The sequence below is a fragment of the Trichechus manatus genome, unplaced genomic scaffold (genome assembly GCF_000243295.1).
Source record: "Trichechus manatus latirostris isolate Lorelei unplaced genomic scaffold, TriManLat1.0 scaffold00070, whole genome shotgun sequence".
Taxonomy (NCBI): domain Eukaryota; kingdom Metazoa; phylum Chordata; class Mammalia; order Sirenia; family Trichechidae; genus Trichechus; species Trichechus manatus.
In genome coordinates this window covers 6671093-6695249 of record NW_004444006.1, presented here as the reverse complement: position 1 = coordinate 6695249, position 24157 = coordinate 6671093, and the positions used below count along the sequence as shown (strand labels likewise).

General features: G+C 45.3%; 2 protein-coding genes across 4 annotated transcripts in view; both read right to left on the bottom strand.

Moving 5' to 3' along the window:
• Positions 1-10061, bottom strand: GDPD2 (glycerophosphodiester phosphodiesterase domain containing 2). 3 transcript variants are annotated; one of them, XM_004380108.2, is made up of 16 exons: positions 9728-10061; positions 8059-8172; positions 7500-7603; positions 7090-7183; positions 6832-6891; positions 6474-6572; positions 6214-6307; positions 5921-6066; positions 5713-5795; positions 5449-5599; positions 3116-3337; positions 2769-2917; positions 956-1103; positions 723-805; positions 449-477; positions 12-354 (listed from the first exon to the last, which is right to left on the bottom strand). In XM_004380108.2, exons 2-16 carry the CDS (start codon positions 8161-8163, stop codon positions 302-304), a joined length of 1620 nt encoding a protein of 539 aa, XP_004380165.1. In that variant the 5' UTR covers positions 8164-8172; positions 9728-10061; the 3' UTR covers positions 12-301. The 3 variants fall into 3 exon arrangements, with proteins under 3 accessions (XP_004380167.1, XP_004380166.1, XP_004380165.1); XM_004380110.1 differs by lacking the exon at positions 8059-8172 and having other exon boundaries at positions 1-354; XM_004380109.1 differs by lacking the exons at positions 7500-7603; positions 8059-8172 and having other exon boundaries at positions 1-354.
• Positions 10062-11801: 1740 nt separating this feature from the next.
• Positions 11802-24157, bottom strand: part of LOC101355970 (chromosome-associated kinesin KIF4A) — a 102198-nt gene continuing 89842 nt past the window's right edge. The window contains exons 20-24 of the mRNA XM_023734663.1: positions 23648-23746; positions 22928-23110; positions 14549-14665; positions 12821-12943; positions 11802-12576 (exon numbers count right to left, since the gene is read on the bottom strand). Of these exons, the coding sequence (XP_023590431.1) occupies positions 12373-12576; positions 12821-12943; positions 14549-14665; positions 22928-23110; positions 23648-23746 (726 nt within the window). The 3' untranslated portion in view covers positions 11802-12372. The remainder of the gene's footprint in view (positions 12577-12820; positions 12944-14548; positions 14666-22927; positions 23111-23647; positions 23747-24157) is intronic.

The window sequence follows — 24157 nt, the reverse complement described above, 5'->3', positions numbered from 1 at the left end:
ACATTATCTTGGCAGTCTCCCTTTCACATCCTCTGTTCTAGTTTCATTTTGGGAGAAACTTCTCATGACTCACTGTCTTCCCAACCACCTCAGGTCAAAACCTCAAAGGGAGTAGATATGGCAGCTTGGGGTTTGCCCACCATCTGGGCACAGGGCCCCTTCGTGGTTCCAAACCTCCTGTTTCCAAAGTTCTCCCCACCAACTGCCTACCCCTGAGACATTCTACCATTCTCCCTTCCTTCTTGTTGGGCAATGCAGACAGGCCTCAGGCTCCAGTTGGTGAGGGGCCAGGGCAGGGCATTCACTCCATTATGAAATCGTTGATCCTGGTCAGCAGCACTGCTGTTTCCAAGCCTGGGGAGGGGAGGAGAGGGTAGAGCATACTGGGAGTGAGCTAAAGGGAAGGCTAGAGGAGGAGAAAAATGAAGTATGTGGGGGGAGTTCTTACCAGTTCTCTCTCTCTTCTTAGCACATCTCCTATAGGAAGAAAAGCTTCCCACTGTAGGTTCAGCCATCTTCAAGCAGAACCTTCTGACCCCAGGTTTCCCCTAACTGCCTTTCCCAGATTCAAACCAATTTGATGGTATAGGGTCTAAGGATCTCAAACGAACCAACCAAATCAAACCGCAAGCCACAGGCAGCATATCTGATTCCAAATCAGCCTCATCAGCAGGGGCCTGGGGAGAATGAATACCCAGAAAGCTGAGGCACAAGGCACTCACCCTTGAAGAAGGAAGGTCCACAAAAGCAGCAGGGTGGAGACACAATTGGTGATGGTCCACATCATTAGGTAGGTTTGAGGGGGCTATGGGAATAGGAAAAGGCCCCTATTGGTGGCCAGAGCACCAAGGGTAGTGTATGGGGTGGGGGGAATAAGTGAGGAAGAAAGGGCTAGGGTTAAGGAGAACCAGGGATGGGAGAAGGAGAGAAGGGGTGACAGTCTCAAAGCCCTTACAATAAGCCAGATGGGGTATTGCATCTGCTGCAGCAGCTGGCAGTCGTTGGTGGTGACCGAATCTACCCCTGCACACCAGAGTAGGGAGAAGAGCCATGGCTTGTTCACTACAAATAGGTTCACCGAGACGTTATCCTGGTGCAATGCCCTGTGGAGGTGAAAAACCAAATACATGGACTATCCAGAATCATGGGGCACAAGGAATGGGAGGCAGCCTTCTGTTTGTATTTGAATCTATAGTGTCATTGCCAAGAAGGTATCAGTTCTGCCCTTGCATAGCAACCCCTGACCAAAAGTTACTTTCTTTGTGTAGCTGTACTCTGTCTCCTGGTGAATTCCACCCATGGGTGTTAGCTTTGCCACCTGGAGCCACATGAATGTGTCTCTTCCCCTTGTCCCATGACAGCCCTTCAGAGGTCTGAGGAACAGAGACTAGGTCTCCTGAGTCTTCTCTCTTCCAGGCCCAACAGCCCCAGTTCCTTCAACCATTACTCTTGGGACGCAGGTTACTGTTCCCTTCACCAAACAAATTTCTCTAATCTTATCGTACTCCAATTTATCAACATTCCTTTTAAAATATGGGGCTTCCATCTGAAAATGATATCCCAGGTGGGCCTGGGCCAGCTTTGAGTAGAGCAAAACTATCTCTTCCTGTCTTCTGGGCACTATACCAGTATGAATGTAGTCCAGAGTCAGGTTAGCTTTTGGCAATGTCACATCCCACTGATGACCCACACTGTGCATGCTGTTCAATCAAAGCTCTGGCCTTTTTCATACATCTTCTGGCTAATGTCAGTGTCTCTGCTCTTGTCTGTGCAATTGAGCTTCTTTTAGCCCCCAGTATAGGTCCTTACATTTATTTCTGCTGCATTTCATCTTGGTAGAATTGGTCCATCACTTTAGAGTATTTAGACCTTTCTGGGCCTCAATTTTGTCATTAGTGTATTTGTTACCAATTCATGTCTTTTGGAAACATGATCAGCAGTCGATGTTGACCAGGACAAGATTGAGATGAGGGCCAAACCCTGTGTCATGTCTCCCTCCATGGTGACAACTTGGGGAGAGGTTCTAAAAATACTTAGGATAACTGGTCTATCATTCAGTCCACATTTTTCTATCTGACCACAAGGGAATTATAAGAGACCTTGGCAACCACTGATGCTTTGAAGTCCATCTTATTTACTGGCTGGGCCATGTTCTGCAGCCCAGTGCACATCTGGTACTCTCTTGCCTCTCACTTACCTGAACCCGTCCTCTCTTGCACTGAACTCTTTGGTATAAAATAAAAGCTAAAATCCTTGTCATGGCCTACAAGGTCCTACCCAATTTGGCCCCTGCCTACCTCTCCAACCTTGCCTTCGCCTTGTTCATTAGGCTTTTGTCCCTGCTCTTCTGTGGATTTTCTCACAGTTAGTCCTTATGACCATTCAGGTCTCAGCTCACACATCACCTCTTTAGCCACTCTTCCTAATGTAGTCCACTCTAGCCCCCACTCCAAACCCCAATCACTCTATTACATCTCTCTTTTATTGTCTTCATAACACTAGTCACTATCCGATATACATATATTTTGTTAGTGGTTTGTTGTCTGTCTCTTTCACTAGTATATAAATTCCATAAAAGCAAGGACCTTGTTTGTCTTATCCACGTTGTGTCCCCAAAGCCTACAATAAACATTGCCTGACACACAGCAAGTATTCAAAAATATTTGTTGTATGAGTGAATGAATGAATAGCCTTTACTCTCCTGCATTGGTCCTTCCCCACCACTAAGCCTCATGTGATCCCTGCAGTTCTTATCCTCTGGCACTCACTTGATATCCAACAGTGGCAGGTTTTGATAGGGGAGGTTGAGAAACTGGGGCCTCTCAGTTCTGTTGCCTCCCTGCTCTCCATATATTTGGCGCATTCTGGGAGCCCGTTGTTGGACATAAGCCCGATCTTCATCTGGTAGCCAAAGGACCTGTGGATTAGGGTGGATGGGTATGAAGCTGGAGCTGACACAGGGGTTACATGGAATGGGGCAAGGGCAGAGAGGTTTCACCACAGAATGGGGTATATGAGCTGGGGCAGGGGGCAACCTCAAAATCATCACCAGGGCCCAGGGAAGGTAGGGTGAGGAAAGGGGTGAAGGGGGCCATAGGGGTCCTGGCAACATCACCATGGCCTGGGGAACCCTTGCCCTCAGCACAGTCTCCAGTGTCTGGTTCACAAAAGTGTCATGGTATGTGTGGTTTCGTGGGGGGCGGCGCAAGTCAAACATGATGGAGAGGTTGAGGACTGCAGCTTCCTTCAATAACTCTTCTAATGCTGGTACTCTCTGATTCTCAGCCTCTTTCCAATCAGGGCCTGAGAGTCTCTTGGCCCCCCAGAAGGGTTGCCTCTATAAGAATAGGAAAATCATTTAAAAAAGAAAAAAAAAAAGGACAATCATTTCAAGACCAGAAGAGGCCTCCAGGCCAGCCCTCCATCCTCACCCTCTTCACTCATTTTCCCCACTTGGTGTTCAGTTTCTGTCCACCTCTGAGCCAGGTTTCTTTCTCAAAACTGTGGCCTTCTCCCAGACCCTCTAATATCTTACTCTGTGACCTCAGGCTCTACCCTGCCAGTTTTCTAAATTCCTCTTTCCCACTATACCTTCTCTTTGGTCTAAGGGAGACTTCTGAGATCTTGGCTCCTTGGTTTCCTCACAATCCATTAGCCCCTTTGTGGCCGTACCTACATCCCCAAGACATGGTCCATCCATAGCTTGAACTACCTTTCCACAGCACTCTCAACTCCCTTACTGCTCCATCTGCCCTACAAATCCAAAGCTCTGATTCAGTTCTACAATCTACCTTCTGCACCCCTATAATTGGGGGGACTGGGCACTACCGTGGGCAGAGCACACCTTACGGACTGTTGCCACTACAGTCCTATTTTTTGCTCAGTTCTGCTTAGCAATCCTTTTACTTGTTCTTGATTTGCTCCCTCTCTCATTTCCCCTGGTGGCGTAGTGGTTAAGTGCTACAGCTGGTAATCAAAAGATGGGCAGTTCATATCTACCAGCCACTCCTTGGAAACCCTATGCGGCAGTTCTACTCTGACCTATAAGGTCACTATGAGTCAGAATCGACTCAATGCCAACGGTTTTTTTTTTTTCTCATTCACCCTAGTGGCTATTCCAAGCCTCTGCCATTCTCCTCTGCTCCCCTTGCTATCAACAAAAGACCTTACCTCCTAATTACTGTCATGGGAAAAGCTAGCTATCTAACATTTATTGAGTAATTAAGTACTGCCAGGAAGTGTTCTAAGTACTTTATGTTTATTAACTTATTTAATCATCCCAATAACCCTAAAAGATAGGTACTTTTATTATTCCCATTTTATAGATGAGGAAATTGAGGCATAGATTAAGGAATGTTCCTCGGGGTCACACAGCTAGTAAGCGGTGGAGCCAGGATTCAAACCCATGTAGCCCTTGCTCTTAATCACTCTGATATACCATAATATATAGAGTTAAATGAAAAAAAAAGCAAGTTGCAAAAGAGTATGTATAGTATAGTGATCTTATTTGTACAAAATAAAAAAGCATATATATATATATATATACACACATATATGGAGCCCTGGTGGCATAGTGGTTAAGAGCTCAGCTGCTAACCGAAAGGTCAGCAGTTTGAATCTACCAAATGCTCCTTGGAAACCCTATGGGGCAGTTCTACTCTGTCCTGTAGGGTCGCTATGAGTTGGAATCAACTTGACGGCAATGGGTTTTATCTATCTATCTAAAGGAATATATACCCAACTGTCAACAGTGAATACCTCAGAGGGGCTGGATTATGAGGAACTTTACAATTTTTACAGTATTTCTCTGGTGTTTTACTTTTTTACAATGAACATTTTGTAATCAGAAAAAGAGAAACTGAAAAAATAAAGTATCCTTTTAGATATTTTTCATCGCCTACAGTATTCATGTCCACACTTCTGGGCATGCCATTCAAAGCCCTTCAAGACCAGGCCTCTGCTCACCTTGCCCCCAGAGCTTGCCAGTTTCATCTCCTACCACTCCAGTGAATTTTACCTTCCAGTTATACTGAGCTACTTTTAGTTCCCTGAAAACACACTTTATCATACTTCTGGGCTTTATACATGTTCTTCCCTCTGACTAGAATTCCCTTTCCCAGCCTTGCCCATCTTAAAAAAAAAACAAAACTGTCGTTGATATGCTGCTCAGGCATCCTCTCCTCTGTGAAGCCACTCCTAATCCCCTCTCACACCCACCCTGACAAATAGAGGCTTCTCTCTTTTTCTTCTCTACCTGGTAAACATCTTTATTGCTCTAGGTATCATATTCTACTAGCCTGTTGCTTAAGCTCTTTTCTTTACTGGATGGGAGTGACTTGAGGACAGAGACCATATTCCTATTGCCCAGCACAGCACTCAGCAAATGCTTATCAATGGAATGAACTCTGACCCTCCAGGTGGCTGTCTCTCCCCAGAGGCTGTCCTCACCTCTAGGAACCAGGCCCCAGCATTGAGTCTCTTCAGTTCAGCCCAGGAGAAGTCGCTGCTATGGGCTGTGATTCGGGCTGGGAACACAGAGGCCACATCTGTGGTCCTGCTCAGGTGCTCATCATGCATGAGGAAGGGGACCCCGTCACAGCTGAGGGTACAAGGGATGTCAGAGGGGCAAGCTTTGGGACTGATGGTCATTTCCTGAGCTCTCCTGCTGTGCCCCGCAGCCCCTCAGATCCCCCAGTCCCCAGCCTCCCTCACCTGACCATCACATCTGTCTCAAACACAGCAGCTCCACATTCAGCTGTCTTCCGCAAGGACATCAGGGTGTTCTCGGGGGCCAGCTGGGAAAGGGAATCAGCGAGGAGGTAGTAGGGAAGGATGGGAGCCTGGGAACCCACAGGCCTGGCTGCTGCAGCCTGAAAGAGCAGTCCCCCACCACCCTCCCAGCATTCTGCCCAACACTCACCATGGGGGCCCCTCGGTGTCCCACCAGCCGAGGCTTGGGGGGTAAGTCTCTGGGTTCCATGATGCAGGGTGAGGAGATGCATAGAGGGGCCAGGTAGATGGCCAGGGCAACTCCAAAAAATAGGAGCAGTAGCAGAATCTTGGGACCTGTGGGGAGTGGGGGACAGGCTATGGAGAAAGGGCAGTGGGTGAGCTCTGGGGGCGGAAAGCAAAGTTCAGGGGCAGGAAACGTGGGCTACAGGAGACAGAAGCATAGACAGCCAGTGAGGACTTGTAGGGAAGTGGGGTTGGCACCTCTTCTATGGATACGGTAGAAGGTATCAGCCACAGACCAGGCCAGGAGGGTGATTCCAGCCACTGCTCCGATATGAAGGAATGGGGCTGTGGCCTGTGGACAAGAGTTGGTGAGAAGGGGTCTTCTTCCTGGTGCCCCCTCCTTCTTCTGTTTGGAGTTCAGAGCTTCCTGCAGTCTTGGGGGACCAGGGAGCAAGATACATTCTGAGGTTGGCCGCAGGCAGAGGCTCCAACCTGAGCATTAGAAATCGGCCACTCACCTGCAGTGACAGATGTAAGCTACGCCACTCCTGCTTCCATTGGATGTCCAGTCCCATAAGGCCAGCGGCCACAAGAAGCATGATAAGCAGCAGCAGCACCTGGGGGATCAGGGATGACTGGAGCCTTCTCTGTCAACCTGGGCTCATAGCTACCTGGGCTGCCCCCTCACTCTATGGAGACAGGACCCCTCCCTTCCCCTGACTCACCCACTGACCTTCTTTCACTCAACAAATATTTACTGGGCTTCAGGTCTTGGGCTAGACCTTGGAGATATTACGGTGAAGTCCTTGTCAAATAGCCGGCCAAGCCCTGGGCCCCAGTGGCTCCCTCTCTCCCCGGCCCCCATCCTCACTATACCTTGTGGAGACTGTGCAGATGCAGAGGCTGTCTACAGAGTTGCAGGAGCAGGGCCAGGAGCTGGGGGTCGAGGGTGGTTGGAATAATCAGGTGCCAAGGGAGGGCAAGGTCACTAAGGTGGGCTTCCCAGGCTGATACTTCCCTCTCACCCAAAAATTAGCCCCCTCCCCTCATTGGCTAGGGTTAGAACAAGGGGGTAGAGCTGAGCAGAAAGGAAAGGCTGAGCTGGGGGTTTAGGTCGGCTGCCCCTGGACCCACCAATAGCAGGGATGCATATGTGACCAGTAGAGAGATGACCAGCAGGAATGCCAGGGACCAGTCCATCCAGTGTCCCCAGCGGTGGAATAGGAATCTGTGGGAGGGGAGAGGGAGGTGTCCAAGTGGGGGAAGGGCTGTCAATAGTGGCCTGAGGGAAGTTGGTGGGTGAATCTAGAAGGAGGACTAGAAGGGGGTGATGATGGGAAAGCCCTTCATGGTGCCAGGGGCTCCAAGGATGGGGGAGACTTTGTGGAGGGATTTTCTAGGGAGGTTGGATAGCAGGAGAGCTGGGCTTGAGGGGCTGGGCAGGGCTGAGGGATAACTGATGATAGGGGCTGAGCACCCGGGGGTCCTAGGCTGGACAGTAGGGTAACATGTATGCTGAGGAAGAGGGGGAGTCCATGACACACTCATTGAAGTTGTGCAGGTCATTGAGAAGGATGAGCCCGATGTACAGCCAGCCCAGGGAGAGGAGGAAGGTGAGGAAGAGCAGGCCAAACCAGATACAGTCGCACTGCAAAGGGGCAGGAGAGAAGCTCACAGCCAATCCCTCTTTTCAAGCCCAGAATCCCCTATGCATGGCAGCTTAAGGGGGCTTCCTGCCATGCATTGGGCCATTCTGTTCTGGGGGCAGCTTTTTCCATATTTGAGGGCGATTTTCTTCCTGGGGAGAGAAAGCCCCTTCCCCCCAGCTGCCTATGAGCACAATTGTCCTCCTTATCCCCTCCGATTGGCCTCTGCCTTCTGACTTCCAGCCAGAGGCCTAACTAGGGGGGAGGGGAGGGAGGTAGAGCACTTGCCCTAGGCACCACTTGAGGTGGGGCACCAGTTAGCAATTTCTATGGGTCGTCACAGTTTCCATCACCAGCTGTGATAGATCATTCAGCAATTTAACACTAATTGCCCTAGACGCTGTTTTCCAGTAGTTAGGCCCCTGCTTCCATCCTCCCCCCTCCATCCCTACTCCACCTTGCTGGTTTGCATCCTCTCTTTGGGGGATTTCCTCCAGTGGCAGCTATACAGGAAGTGGAGGCACTGGGCCCAGACGGAGCAGCAGCCGGGGGACTCTGCCATGGTGAGGGCCTGGGGGAAGGACACTCAGCCATCAGGGCCTCTGGCAGAGGGCAGATCCCAGCCTCCCTCCCAATGTATCTGAGGAGCCTGAGGAAGGGAGCAGAGGCATAGGCCCCTGCTCAGCAACAGAGGTCAAGGGGCAGACCCAGAGTGCCGGATTGGATGAGGAGATAAGCAGCCCTGGCTCTAAGCCTGGCACAAGGTATAATCTCCAGGGTCTTTCTTTGCCTTTAATCTTGATACCTGGAAAGTCAGTGGGACACCAGGAGGCCCTGCCTCATTGCACACACCCCCTCGCTCCAATTCCTCCCCATTTAACAGCATCAAGCTCCGGGGATGGAGTGTTTGACCTGGGTGGGGCAAGTTGAGGCATATCTGGCCGAGCTTGAGGCAGCTCCATGATGGGAAGCATTCCACCCCGGGAACCAGAAGTAACCTGAAGTAGAGGCTCCAGTTCTGACCTGGGGCTATGGGAGGCCCAGCTAGCTGGCCAGTTGCTATGGATACAGAGATCACACACATCACAAAGCCCAGACTGAAAGATTTTCTGTCTCCACCTCCCAGGGGCAGGGGCCACTGCCAGTGAAGGCAAAGACTTGAGGGGAACAGGTTTCCTGGGTCACCCCCAGCCTTTTCCTACCCACACACTCCTGGAAAATCCAAGCCCCCAGCCCCAGTCCTGTCCAGTCATCTCCCCACCCCAACCAAGAATCTAGTCCCCGCCTTCCCCTTTTCTGGGGCCCCACCCTCTGAGTTACCTTCGGTGAAAGTACAATAAATACAGGGCAGGGTGTGTGTGCTGGGGGAGGTGTGGCTGTCTTGGGGCAGGGGATCCCTTACCTTGTGCTTCTGGGTCTGATTGAGATGGAGCTGATTTACTGATCCCCAAACTGGCCTGTGAGATTGTGATTCTCCATGAGAGTGTGTGCGATTTGTGTCAGCATATGTATGTGTGTGCGCACAAGCGGCTGTCAATACAACAGGGTTTCTAGGTGACTTTGAGTATGCAAAGGAACCCCTGGATACACCCAAAGAGAGAGTGTGTGTATGTGTGTGTGTGTGGGGGGGGGGTGTCCAAAGGGACACAACCCCTTGTCCTCTGGGCTACCCTGTGGAGCTGGGCCCCTGCAAGGAGGAAGGGTGTGGCAGGCATAAAATTGCTCCTGAAACTTCTCTCCTGACCCTGTGCTCACCTTGGGAAAGCAGAGTTAGGGTAGGGGCTGGAGGGGTGGGGGTGGGGGTCGGGGATAGAGAGAGGGGTGAGGGAAGGAAACCTCTCCCCTCCCAGGAAAAAGCCATCCCAAAGGGAGGCCCCTGACTCTTCCCATCCCGAAACTGGGTTGCCCTGGGCTCCAGTCTGCACCTCCTGCCTCCCCTCAGGTCCTGCCCCTGTACTCCAGACTCTGCCTTCCAGAGTCCCACCTACCTCCAGGAGCTATCTGTAGGATGGGATCAGGGAGCTGAGAAGGGGTGCTGCTATCCAGGGCCCAATCCTTGCTGGTTGGAGCCAGTCTCCACCCTGCCCCTCCCTACTGTAACCTCCAACCTGCCCAGACCCTCACACCTGTTTTCAGCGGCAGCTCTGCTCTTGCTTCCCAGCTCCTCTCCGAGTTGTCTGCCTCCTCCCTCTTCCAGTTCTTGGCCCAACCCCACCCGTCAAACAGGTGGCACTGTTGCCACCTATAGGAGGCTGTGCTGGTCCTCTCCGAAGGCCTGCAGCTGCTCTATGGCCTGTGCCCAGTTGGGTGAGAAGATGGGATGGAGGAAGGGGGAGGGAGAGCAGATCTGCTTCTTTACTCGCTGGCGGTCAGCGGGCTTGGGGTGAGGAATTCCTTTGTGCAGCCTTCCCCATCCCTCCGTCCCTCCTCCTGTTCCCCTCCCAGTCACTGCAGGGCTTTGTCCTGGCTCAGGGAGGAGAGGGCTGAGGGCGGGAATCTGGGAGGAGGGGGTGACCACAGAACTTTGCAACTTGGCAGTGAGAAGGATCCCAGCAACCCCCCTGGAAAGGGGTGTGTGTAAGGAAGTCTAGCATCTAGTCTTAAGCTCTCTGGGAGTATATAGCCTTGATTCATCAGCCTCCCTTCCCTCTTGCGCTCCTACTTTCACCTCTGCAAGGTGCATTTATAAGAGATGTAGTTGCAAGCTACTTCCTGAACTCTGGGCAGCAGGTCACCTTGTTTCTGGAACAGGGGTTCCCACGGGCCTTGTGGATCCTGAGTGACATTGGCAGCCCTCCCCTTCCCCCATCACCCCAAACAGGAGATGCTCATTGAGACTTTCATTACTCCTGCTACCTTGTCCCCAAGGTATCCAAAATATCTTCCCAAGAATCATTTAAGGAGTTTATATGTTAGGGTCACAGAGTTTTGGAAGCTGATATAAGTGGATCTGAACACATACAAAAGCTGCTGTTACTACACCATCAGCAGGAGAGGGCTGGCTGGCAAGTTGTAGAAACAACTTAGCTGTAAAGCACAGGGTTCTGGGTGTGATGGGGCAGGGGCTGGCTTGATTGATCTTCCCTCTCTACCTTTAGGCTGATGCAGTGGCTCAGTCTGGGGGCTAGCAGTGTTGGTGGGAAAGGATGTCTTCCTTGGGGATAAGCCAGTTTACTCCTCCCCCACACATACTGGATTTCGAACAGTGAGAAGTAAGACAGGCTCTCTTATGCCAGGAGCCGGCCCCCCTCCCTCTCTGCCCTCCCATTGTATCCAGAGGCTCTATTTGGCAATGACAGAGACTCCTTTGCACCCTCTGCATTAAAATGCAAGGGGAAGCAGGGTTGCTTGTTGGCAGGAGGCCAGAGAGGGCTACCAGGTCACCTAGTCCTCCTGCAAGCTTCATTCTAGGCATGTTGTCAATTTCCTTTGCTGGGGCTCTGGTGGATTCTAGAGAAGTCTTGGCTTTAGTGTGCCGAGTTCATGGGGGTGGTTCAGGGGCTTTTTTTTTCCCCCACAGGGGTGGGGGGTGAGGGGGCTGGGATTCAGAGTGCACAGATATGAGCTCCAGGGCTTGAGAATTCCTCAGAAAGCCACAAGACCAGTCAGCAGCTATGTATGGCATTCCAGGGCTAACCCCTTTTAGCTTTAAGCAGAGATGGAGAACCCTGATGCATAGTAAGGAGTAAGCCACACCCTTCCTCTCCACTTTCAAAGAAGAAAGCAAGCAGCCAGTACTTTTCTGTCCTACAATCTGACAGCCGTGTGATCCCATGCCCCTTCTATACCGAGAAATCAGGCTTCAGGGCTGCTGTTTTAGAGTCACAAAGGTTTAGTATTAGACATAGGTTCAAGTCCTAGCTCTATTAGTCACTAACTGTAGTGACTTCAGATATGTTACTTCTTAGATGCTTAGTAAATGTTATTTCCTTCCAGATCTGGAGGCCAGGCAGATTCTACAATGGATGGAAGTCAGGCCACTGGCCTTGCTAGCTTTATTCCAATTTCCTAGGATAGCAACGCAACATAAAAACACAACATCACGCTCCACACTACCCTCTGGGAAAGAAGGCAGCTACAAGAAAGCAAGGAGGCTCAGGTACTTGCAGTGAATCTTATTAACAGCTTTCCTAGGGGCTGAGGAACACAGATTGTAATTTTATTTCTCATTCTAGCAGAAACGATCTTGCTAAACATTTAACAGACTAAAATTTATTTATTTACTTAATATTAACATTTAAAAATATTTCATTTACCTCAGTAACATGGAAGACAATTGAAGGTACTGTTAAAACACATAAAATCCAGAGCAGGTCAGGGCAGGAAAGATCCCAATCCCATTCCTAAGGTGGGGTGGAGGACCCGAGCCAGGATCCTAGGCCAGGCTCCTCCATTAAACTGAGACAGCCTAGAGATAAGAAAGCCTCAGCCTCATCCCCCTCACGGGACAGCCTTAACTGCTCACAGAAGAAAGAGCTAGATTGTACTGGGAACTGATTCCCAATAAGTCCTTGGGAAGGTCAGTTGGTTCTCTCTTCAATAGGTGGCTTAGCACTGTTCTGGAGAAGACAGAGTAGTAGTCTGGTGTTGGGAAGATGGAGACTTGAGGGCCAACATCCAACAAAGTTTCCCTTCCCTTTGAATAGCACGCTGTCCCTTTTTTCAACAGCAAGAAACTGGAAATCCAGAGGAGTCTTTATAAAACCCCTTCTGGATATAACCTGAAAGCATCTCCCAAGTCAGACTGGGGGTAGAGATGATGACTCAAACTTCAGTGGGTCTCTTCTTCGATAGGGGAGCAGCCAGAGAAGAAGCTGGTATTGCTGGCCAGAGCTCGTTTCTTTTTCTTTCCTGGGGCCTTATTTTCTTGGGATTCTGTAGCTATATGTTTTGACTCTAGGAGGTCAAGAGAGGAGGGAGCCAGAGTCGTCTTCTTTAATGGCACTTGCTCCACATCGCACATCTCTTTCAGGATCTAGGAAGGACAGACAGGGTATGACTAGATCTCTGCTAGAGGCAGAAGCTCAACCCAGCCTAGTCAATAAAATTGCACCTCATATACTCCCAGTAGTATGAGGTATCCCCTAAGATTGCTGTATGGGGGGAAAAAAAAAGACTAGCCTACACCCAATTCCCAGCAAGCTGATTGTACCTTTTTCCCAGCCAGAGATGCTGAGATGCAGAGATGGACACTAACACAGTTGGAAACACCCACCTACCTTGCTGTTGGGAGTGGCACAAACAGGGTTGAAGAAGCTCAATCCTGGGGTCACCTCTGTGGGATCCTCCAGTTTGAAGGAGCCTTCAGAGTCCTGGGTCCGCTCAACAGTGCCCAAGCTATCCTGAGAACCAGGCAGACAGGCATATTATAATTTCAGCTACCAGGGTTATAAAATTAGTCTGCTCTCCTTCAACTAGTAATACCAGCTACGAGGGCCTGATCAGTCAGTCTAAGCAAGTCTTAAGGAGACTCTGCTTGGGGAGCTTGCAGTGCTTAACATGCTTCTCCCCCCCAAAGGGATGGAGCAATGCTTGGAGGCAGCCTCTGAAGGCAAAGGAGTGGGTAGGAGAGCAGCACAGGACATATCACAAAGCAAGGTTTAAAACAAGACCAAGTCTTGGTCATTTCCCCTTTCCAGTCTGCAATATCCTTTGTAGCATCCTTCAGGATGTTATCCGTGTTAGTCTTCCTTTCAGATAAGGAAACTGAAGCCAAGAGAGAGACATTACTTAGGTAACAAGGCGATTTGGTAATAGAGCTTGAATTACAGAATTATAGACTGTTGTCATGGAAATAGCACTAGATTAAGAATCAGGCAGCCTGAGGTTTAATCTCAGCTGTCATGACCAGCTGTGCAATATTAAGCGAGTCACTTAAGCTTATCTCTGGGCCTTGGTTTTCTTCTCTGTAAAATGGAAGCATTGGACTAGATCAGTTGTTTTTACAAATGAAATCTTAAGAGAAAGCCCAATAAGTAAACAAGTAAAAAGCAAGTTGCTTTGGCTGTAACGGAGTCAAATCTGACTCAGGCCACTTCCCTCTGCCCAAGGAACTTCCATGGAACCACTAGAAGACTCTAGAACCCAATGAAAAACCACTGAAATAGAATCTTTAAGGTCCCCACTACTTCTACAATTCTTAGCCTGACCTCTAGCTTGTCACTTTAGTCCTCTGATGCTTACCTAGCTTAGAAGACTCTTTAATAGAAGACCCAGGGCAAAACTGTTCACATGTAAATGTTCAAGAAATGCATGATGAATGACTACTAGACGATGCTTGCTAGAATTACTGTTAATCACATAGAGAGCTGCAGTAATGAGCTTTTGCCATGGGCACAAGTATAGGCAAGTACAGGGATCTGACCTGCTTCATGCTGCTCTTCTCAGGGCACATTTTGTTTCCCTGAGTCTGCTATTCCTGGGAGCAATATACGGAGGACAGCTACAGTTAGCTTGGCTCACAACTGTGACTGTTCCCATGGAGAGGGTCTAATAACTAATGTCTCAAGATGTCAGAAGGATTAACTTCCTTTCTGGAAGCTACCACCTTAGCATGTGGCTCTTGCAGTTCCAGCTAAGCCTTTGGACTAGTTTGATCCTGCATGTCTATATGCCTATAAATACCTGTTTTTCTGTTTCTTTTCTTGCCTCAGAAACTGTACATCCAAGGCTGGGGTGGGGCATGTCATTTAGGCAAGGTAATCAGCTGCATTCCTGGGAATCTCCTGAGAAGGCTATGGGTTCTGAAGGCAGTGTGCAGAAAGGGGCTAGCAGGGGGGAAGAAGGATTGAGAAGTGAAATGTTTCTGTTTCTGGGTACAGAGGGATGGAGAAGTGTAGGAAGAGCTGTGCAGGAGACTCCATATTTCAAGATGGAAGGTAGAAGAAAAGGGCGGAAGCTAGTAGGAGGTCTGAAGGGATGGTGAGGAGCAACAGCATCGATCCTACCTTGCCTTGCTTTCGGTTCCTGCACTTTGTGGGGTCACAGCTGCAGTCCACACCACAGTCTGACTTTTGTTTCCTGCACCCACACTGCTTGTTCCCACACCAGCCCTTGCAGGAACACTGCAAAATAAGTTTGTAGAAAGACACAGTATGAAAGGGTTAGAAGATGAGTTTAAAGTACCCTCCCTTCATCTTCAAGACTTTCTAGATAAAAATTGAAAGTACCATCATTTTTACCAAGCTTCCGTCTCCTCAGTCCTCTCTTCTTTAGTGAAACAATGATCATCAAGAACCATCATAGGTTTACTAAGCACAGGTCATGCCAGATAATCCATTTTCTTTTTTAGATAGTATACTTAAACAGACACATCAGAGGGATGACATAATAATATAAGGCAACTGACAAAGACTCTCATGATAATACTATGGACAAAGTGAAGAACTGTGAGCTAGATGGTAGTATAGTTAGGTATATTTAAGGACTGGGTATAGTTGCTCAGTATCTTTAGATCTACCTAACTGTAGTTTCATCCAACTCACATTTCTACATTTTGTCCAGTGTCAGCCTAGGCTTTGTCCTTAGTACTTTAATCATTCAACATTTTAATAAATCATTGATATGAAATACAATCACATACATTTGTATAGCACTTTACAGTTTTCCCAGTACTTTCATATATAAGTCTCATTTGAATCTCATAGCTACTTTATAAGGTAGGCATATTTATCAGCTATAACAATGATACAAAGCTGGAAGGATGATTAATATGTAAGATAACAGAATCACAAATCAAAATATTTTGACAGGCTGGAATTATGGGCTGAATATAAAAAGAAAAAAATTAACAGGGATAAATGTAAGTTTGGTATTTAGGTTCCCCCAGATCAGCCATATAAATACAGGATGAAGGGAGATCTAGCTTAAAAGTAGTTTGTCCAAAAAGGGTCTAGGGATTTGAGTTGTCAGCAAACTTCATGAGTCAACAGTGTAAAATGGCTGTCTAAAAGCAAATGCAGTCAGGCAGAAATCTGGAGTTCAGAAAACATGGGGAGCAATTGTTTCACTGTACCCTGGGTCAGTCAGACCACATCTGAAATAATGCATCCTCTGTTTAGGGCACCATAATTTTTATTATGCATACAAAAGCACAGATAATGAAAAGCCCACTCATGTTCCCACTACTCTCCCTTAATAAGTAAAACACAGCTATAACTGAAGAGTCCTGTGTACCCTGATCCTATTCCCCTCCCTCCCTCCCAGAGCTAGACAGTCTTTGAATTAGGTGTTTACCATTTCCATGCATATCTTTTTTAAAATCACATGAGTTTCCATTTAAAAAATATGGAATTGTTCTACATGTTTTTAAGCTTTATAAATGGCATCTTATTATATACTGATACATGTAGCTCCAGTTCCATTTATTTTCACTCTATGAACATGCCACAATTCATCCATTCTCCTGATAGTGCCATTTTTTCACTTTTACAAACAATGTAGCAATAATAATAGCTAACATTAATGTGTGCCAGGTGCCGTTATAAGGGCTTTCCATGTATTAAAACCATTTAATACATAAGCATGCTTCCTTGTACACACATTGTGGAGTTCACTGTGTGTATGTGTTTAATAAAAAGGACATTAGACCAAAAAAGAGGTAGGTGACCAGATTATAGGAAATAATGTTATAAGAAAGAAAGTGAGATAGTATGTCTTGGAAAAGACAGGTGGCACATATCACAGAAATGATAGATTAGAACCAGAACAGAATTTAGAGACATTCTAAAGCCTGATTTGATGTACAAATCCCCTCTAACATTCAAAGCTCTAGTTATCCTGAGAATATGAATATTAATTTCTCAGGTACTTTGAATGTTATCAGGACGGACCAGTCCCTGGAGAAGGACATCATGCTTGGTAAGGTAGAGGGTCATCGAGAAAGAGGAAGACCCTCGACGAGATGGATTGATACAGTGGCTGTGACAATGGGCTCAAGCATAACAACGATTGTGAGGATGGCACAGGACCCGGCAGTGTTTTGTTCTGTTGTACATGGGGTCGCTGTGAGTCGGAACTGACTCGATGGCAGCTAACAACACAAAATATAACTTCTAACCACAGGGCCTAATTCTGCCATCTGGAATGACATAGGATAAGTTTAACCTCCCTTTCACAGCCTATCATTTAAACCCTGAGCATAATTTTCACTCCCTTGTCCCCCTCTGTCCAAATCCTCTCAAAGCTAGATATTAAATATACCCATCTTCTTTAACAGTTCCCCACATGACATGGTTCCCACGTATCCTCGCCACCTTGATTATACACCAGTTTGTCAAAGTTCACCTTTACTTGTAACATCCAGAAATAAGAAAAACTTTCCAGATGTGGTTTTGACAATTGTGAAGTAGACTGAGAACAAATACCTCCCTTTATGGACCCAATAGTTCTGTTAACGAGACCTAAAAATCACAGTAGCTTTTTTTTCTTGCAATATCTTTGTGGCTTCATACTGAGTTTGCAGTCAAACTCAAACCCTTAAATCTTTTACACATGAGAACTATCACTTTTGTTCTGTAGTTCTGAAGGTGAAAGAAACCATTATAATATCTTTTGTTTTCTGATTATGAGACTAATATATTTCACTGTACAAAATTTGAAAATATAGAAAAATAGAAAGATTTCATAATTTTTCTATCCAAAAGTAACCACTATTACCATTTTGGTGTATTCCTTTCCAGTCTTTTATCTATGCTATAAATTTATATATAATTTTGTTTTTTAAATTGGGACAATACAGTATTTTGCTTTTTCACTTAACATTATATATACTTAAGGACATGGGAAATATATTCTTCAAACGTATGTTTTTTTATAGTTGTATATAATATTTAATCATGTTGATATGTCATTTTATGTAACTAGTTCCCTAATATTAGATACTTAGGTTGTTTTGAAAAAAAAATTGCTATTATAAAAAATGTTGCAGTGAATATCCTTGTACATAAATATAATTAAAATCTTACCATGACTAACAAAGCTCTCTACCATCTGGCCCCTGACTACCTCTCTGACCTTATCTTGTATTACCTTCCCCCATTTATCAATACACTGCAGCCACACTGGCCCTTTTATCTGTTCCTTGACACACCAGGAGTCCTGGTGGTGCATTGATTAAGAGCTCTGCTTGCTAACTCAAAAGGTCAGCAGTTCGAATCCACCAGCCGCTCCTTGGAAACCCTATGGGGCAGTTGTACTCTGCCCCATAGGATAGCTATGAGTCAGAATCCACTTGATGGCAACGGGTTTGGTTTGGTTTTTTGTTAACACACCAAGCTCATTCGTACCCTGAGGTCTTTGCATTTGCTGTTCCCCTTTCCTGAAATGTTCTTCCTGTTTTCCTGATTTTGTTTCCTCACTTTGTTCAGACCTCACCTTAAATATCTCCTCCTTAGAGGCCTCTCTCAAGTACTCTTCTGAAGTACTCTTCTCATCCGGTCATTCTCTATGAGTTCACTATATTTTATTTTCTTTTTATTTCTTACCACTGTCTAAAATTATTTATTTTCTTGGTTGTTTCACGAGAATGTCAGTTTCATGAGGGCAAGGATCTTACCTGTCTTGCTAGATACAGTGCCTGGCACATAGTTACATGCTAAAAAAAAGATTTGTTGAATGAATAAATCTTTTTGCATACCAGTGACCATTTCCTTAGTATAAATTTCTATGTGTATAAGGAGCCCTGGTGGCACAGTGGCTAAAGTGCTCGGCTGCTAACCAAAAGGCTGGTGGTTTTAAACTACCAGCCGCTCTGCAAGAGAAAGATGTGGCAGTTTTGCATCCATAAAGATTACAGCATTGGAAATCCTATGGGGCATTTCTACTCTGTCCTGTAGGGTTGCTATGAGTCAGCATCTACTCGATGGCAACTTTTTTTTTTTTTTTTAATGTATATTTACTGGGTCAAAGGATTGGAACATTTTTAAGGCTTTTGATACATATCTTCAAGTTGCCTTCTAGAAAGGTATACCAATTTACATTCCCAATAGCAATAGACATTATAATAAAAATGTCTTATTCATACTTGCCAACACTGGACATTATAATAAAAAAAAATCTTTGCTGCTTTGAATAAGACAGGGCAAAAGATAGACCTCTATGACATGTCTTAGAGACACCCACTAGGATGACACTGATCCATTGATTGCTACAGCCTGGGTATGGTCCTTTGACCATTTACAAGTTCATCTAAATGCCTCAAAAATTCACTGTTACCCTGTCCGTGTTTCTTTATTTTGTTCAGAATGGTATCTGAAGGACTGTCATAAGGAAGAACAATTAGACTTTCAAATAGCCAAGACCTATGGGTTGATTTACAGGATAGCACATTTTCACTCAACAAGGAACAACCTTCTAACAATTAGTGGAATACAATGTGCTGCCCTGTGAGACTGTGAGCTCCCCGCTTCTAGAAGTTTTCAAGCAGAGACTAGATAAACACCTGGTAGGAGTGTTATAGAACTGTCATGACACACATGACAGATGTATTCACATGAATGCCATCTGCACTAGTTGTAACTTTATCTTGTTCTCTCTCACACCAGGAAGCAGATCAGAATATCAAAGGGAAAGTGTCCTTACCACAGACATAATCTCAGATAATATATATGTAGGGGCGTGTAGGGGCGTGTGTGTGCAACAACTGCTGACAATCCACCAGCATGTCCCAACACCATAGTTAAGAACCACTATAACATACTGTTTATATAGAGTGGGAAGCAGAACTGAAAGACCTCAAGGGTTTCTTTGAGTCAGTGGTTCTCAACCCTGGCTACACACAAGAAATCTCTGGGGAGCTTTTCAAAAAGGTCAGGTCCCACCTCAGACCAATTAATTCAGAAGATCTGGGGGTGGGGCCCCAGGCTTTCAGTGTTTCAAAGCTGCCTTGGGGATTCTAATGTGCAGCCTGGGTTAGAACTACTGCTTTAGAGTCTATAATTCTTCTAGCACTAATTTCAGTGTTACACTGTATTTCAGAATGATAAAATCTAGTGAAAATTTTAACATAAAGAATACCAGGCTAGGAATGAGGAGACTTAGGCTGTAGTCCTAGGCATGACCCTGGACAAGTCACTTCACCCAAGTATATCTCCATTCTTCCATCAGTAAGATAGGAGACAAGAATACCTGTTCTGTTTCTACCAAAGGGGACAAATGAGAATATTTACAAAATGCTTACAGTGTTTTAATAACAATACCTGCATAGTATTTTATCCTTCACAAAGTACTTTTGCATATATTCCTTCATTTAACTTCTCAGATACCATACAACACCATATAGAGTTGTATTATTAAAACCCATTTATATAACCTTGACTATTACTTTATAGGGTTGCTATGAGTTGGAATTGACTTGATGGCAATGGGTTTGGTTTTTTTTTTTTTTTGACTATTACTTTTGACTCAGAATATTAGCACTGGAAGGGACCTTATAGATTCTAGTCTAATCCCTTCATTGAATAGATAAGGAATCTGAGGCTCAGGGAAGTTAAGTGACTTGCTCAAGGTCACCCAAGTAACCAGTGGCAAACTCAAGACTAGAACCCATGTCTTCTGGCTTCTAAGCTATTACTTTTTCTACTATAGTACATAACCTACTGGTTAGCATCTTCCTTATAGAAAACATGGCTGAGTGAGGATACCTACTTTTTCAGAACTAAGTCTGGGAAAGTTATCATTCTGGTGTCTACTGCAGTCTCTTTTTCAGTAACCTAGTGATAATAGTAGCCAGCTTCAGCTAGGCTGATGCAATAATAATTAGGATGGCCTTCATGCAAAGCATCAGGGTCCACAGCAATTGTGTCTACAAGCAGTCTGACCAAAGGGCAGTCATAGCATCCATGTACTTTGAGGTTGCCAAAAGGGAGAAACTAGATTTTATGCCAACTTAATCCCCTTAAAAACCCACTTGCAACATTTGCTATAGTTTTATATTTCCCTTTCAAGCTTACAGCAACAGTGCTATAATAACTATAACAAACTTTCCTTTGAGGACAAGTACATCCATCTTTGTGTCAAATTAGGATGATTCCTTTCCTTTCCTTTCCAGGAGTTTTAGGTCCTCTACCATTTGTTTCTGTGTGTGCTTCTCAACTCTGCCTCCTATTACTTAACTGACCTTTAATCTACATTCAGCTTGAGCCTTCTACTTCAACCACAGTAAAAACCAAAACCAAACCCATTGCCATCAAGTCAATTCTGATTCATAGTGACCCTATCAGTCAGAGGAGAACTGCCCCATAGGGTTTCCAAGGAGCGCCTGGTGGATTCAAACTGCCGACCTTTTGGTTAGCAGCCATAGCTCTTAACCACTACGCCACCAGGGCTAGAGACTCATAAATGTTTGTTGAGTAAATGAATGAAAGATAGACATGTTCTGTCGCATTTTCTTCCCTCTGCCTCTCTACTACCATCTCTTAAGTCTTTGAAATATGCTATTCATCTTGTTGGAAATGTTCTCAGTTGTTCCCAAGAATTTATTTCTTTTTCCATCTTCTAATGCAGTAATAGTCCACCTCTTTCATGGCATCTTCCTAAACTATACCTACCTACTTGGTTTAGCTTTATAGTTTCGCTTTATATTGGAGTTATTATTCCCTGTCCTTGAGCGTAGAGAATGTGACTCAGCTGGAGCTGGGTTCACAAGGACTCACAAGGACACATCAACTGGGCCCTGAGGTATAAGGACAATAGCTAAGATAATCTTGGAAAATATCTTTTAAGGAAACTTTCACATAAAGCCAATCAAACAGAACACAAGAATTTCTACTCTTTTTCTGTTAGCATTTAGTGAATAGAAATTTGTTGGGCCAATGAAGACCCGCCCGACTCTTGTTACTGAAACCTGTACCAATGATTGTTAAGAAAGACAATTCAAGATGTAGGATCACAGTTTCTAGCCAATCTGAAAGTGATTTTGCCCATTTTTAATGTTAATATATACTGATGGCTCTGTAACTGTTTTTTGGACGCGGGCAGACATGGCTGTGGCAGCATGCTTGTCCGTTTTCCCATTCTTGCCTATTCTGTAATATTCTTTGGACTTGGGCAGACTTGGCTCTAGCAGCATGCTTGTCTGCTTCCCACTTCTGCCCTTTTGAATATATGCCGAATAAAACTTTCTTTTTGCTTCACTAAATTTTGTGATTTTTTATCCTACAACAATAGTCACTCTTAAAAACCCCTCAGTCCATCTCCCTGAGATGAATATGTTTAGGTTCTGTGGTATGCTTTTATTTCTTTGCCTTGTTTACCCATTAAATTATAAGATCTCTGAAGCTAAGGAGGCGCTCTTAGTCCCACAGCATGTGATATGACTACTGATTGACTAAATGACTTAACGCCAACATTACCATTTCTTTCATAAGACTTGCTTCTCTCTGGTGTTGTGGCTTTACAAGGTTCAGTTTCCCATGTGGTGAGCTATCAGCTAATGAAATCAAGTAACCTTCCAGGAAGGTAATTTGTGAACTGTTCTCTTTAAGCAGAATGTGGCTGCAAGGCGCAATTGAGATAGTTGTGGTAAACTACAATGCTTGGGAAGTTAATGTTTCAACATAAAACATCTAGGTTTGATAATCATGTAGGATGATTATTGTATAAGTAAATAAAGCAAGCCTCAGAGTTAGCTTGTTCCTAGCTAGCCTTAACTGGGTGTGTTTGATCTTAATTATTACGTTTTTCTGTAATTCCCTTTGCCCCTTAGCCTAGTGAGGAAAATCATTCTATTAGTCAAGGAAGATAAAGTTCCCACTCAGCCTCTGGCCTACAGTTTTTACTGACATGACCATGATGTGGTGGAAAGAAAGTGGACTTGGAGTCAGAAGATTTGGTTTGAAGTCCTGTCACTTGGTTTTATGACCTTGGGCAAGGTCATTTCCCTCCAGTGGGTCTCAGGTCCATCTGTAAAATGCAAATAGTAATAAATACCTAACTGGGCTTTTGTGAAGATTAAAAGGGATAACATATATGAGAATGGTCTATAAACTGTAAAGTGCTATAACAATGTGATGGATTATTATAATCACTTTGAAACCAGCCTCAATGAAATGGTATAGAACACTGCCTGTTCAGACTGGTAGAACCTAAAAACATGAAGACAGAGAGATTGTGCATTCAGGCAATCCTCTACACTAGCCCCAGGTTCTGCAGAGCTGACCAAACACCCCCCTTCCCCCACCTGTGAAGTCAATGCCTCTGAATGGGATTCAGGGGGCTCAGGTACAGGGTATAGGGCCCTCACATTCCTAGATTCAGAGAGCTACTATCCCACTATAGTAAAAGCTAATGATTAGAATCCCTGACAGAGTTGAGGAACTGGCTCCTACCCCTTGGATGTTCTTCCTGGACACCTTAACTAATTTTTCCGGCTTCCATTCCTCATCATCCTCATCGTCATCATCACCATCATCATCCTCATGCTCATTGACAGAATGCTCTGAACAATATTTTAGATCCTCGATGTCCATAGTTTGCTCCAAGAACTTTTCTTTAACACGGGAAGGTTTTGGCTAAGAAAAAAGGTTTGGAATGGTTATTTAATTAAAAATAAAAGGAAATACATATGGCATGATATCTTCCTCATAACTGTTGCCAGCTATATTCTTAGAGCAGAGATTTCGAACTCCCTCACATATACCCTACTTGGCTTTACCAACCAGAAGAAATTTTGCTTTAGCCTTTGGCCTCACAGAGTCTTTGAAGGGACAGAAATGGGAAGCTGAGCCAACTGAGGGAGGAAGGGAGGCGAGTCATGATATGATAAGTATCTTTGGATGGACAGCTGAACACTGTTCTTTTCTCCTGCTCCTCCTCTTCAACTGTGTTATATAACGCCTGTCCATGGCCAAAAGTCAGCCTTCTGAGGAGGGAAAATGCCTATTTTTCCTCAGAATTGTATACTGTACTTTTATCTGTGAATTCAAGGAAAACTGAAATGCTAGAATTTGGAAATTTAAACTCTCAACCTTTTATAAAAGGGTATTTTAGCACACTCATCACCCCAAACCTTGGCTATGAAAAAGTATTAGAGGCACTGAGCATTTTACCTTAGGTGGGATATATTCGAAAGAAGAGTCTGGAGATAGAAGGGTATCCTTAGGAAGATGAGGTTTCTGTCTGCTGGCTACTTTGAGAAGAGTCAGTTTCTATTTGAAAAGAAGAGACAAAGTGTATAACGCAGGGCAGCTCCTTAGAGTATTCATGGCTAAAACACAAAGATTCCAGATGTAGGCTGCATTGGCTAGCTTACTTTTAAACCATAGTAAAGTAAGGCAGGACTATAGTAGAGCCGGCTGAAGGACTCCTACTTTCCAAGATCAGTCTTAGATTCAGAAAAGGGCAAATTAAAAAATTTGTGTTAATACCATTTTGAAATGCACATGTACTATAACAGATGGAAATTCAATATAGACTTCATATAGTAGAGCCAAGTCATCATACTGAGGGTTGCTCCCAAGAGCTGGCCTCAGTAGTAACAGGGTGTCTCAGTTATCTAGTGCTGCTATAACGGAAATACTGCCAAGTGGGTGGCTTTAACCAACAGAAGTTTATTTTCT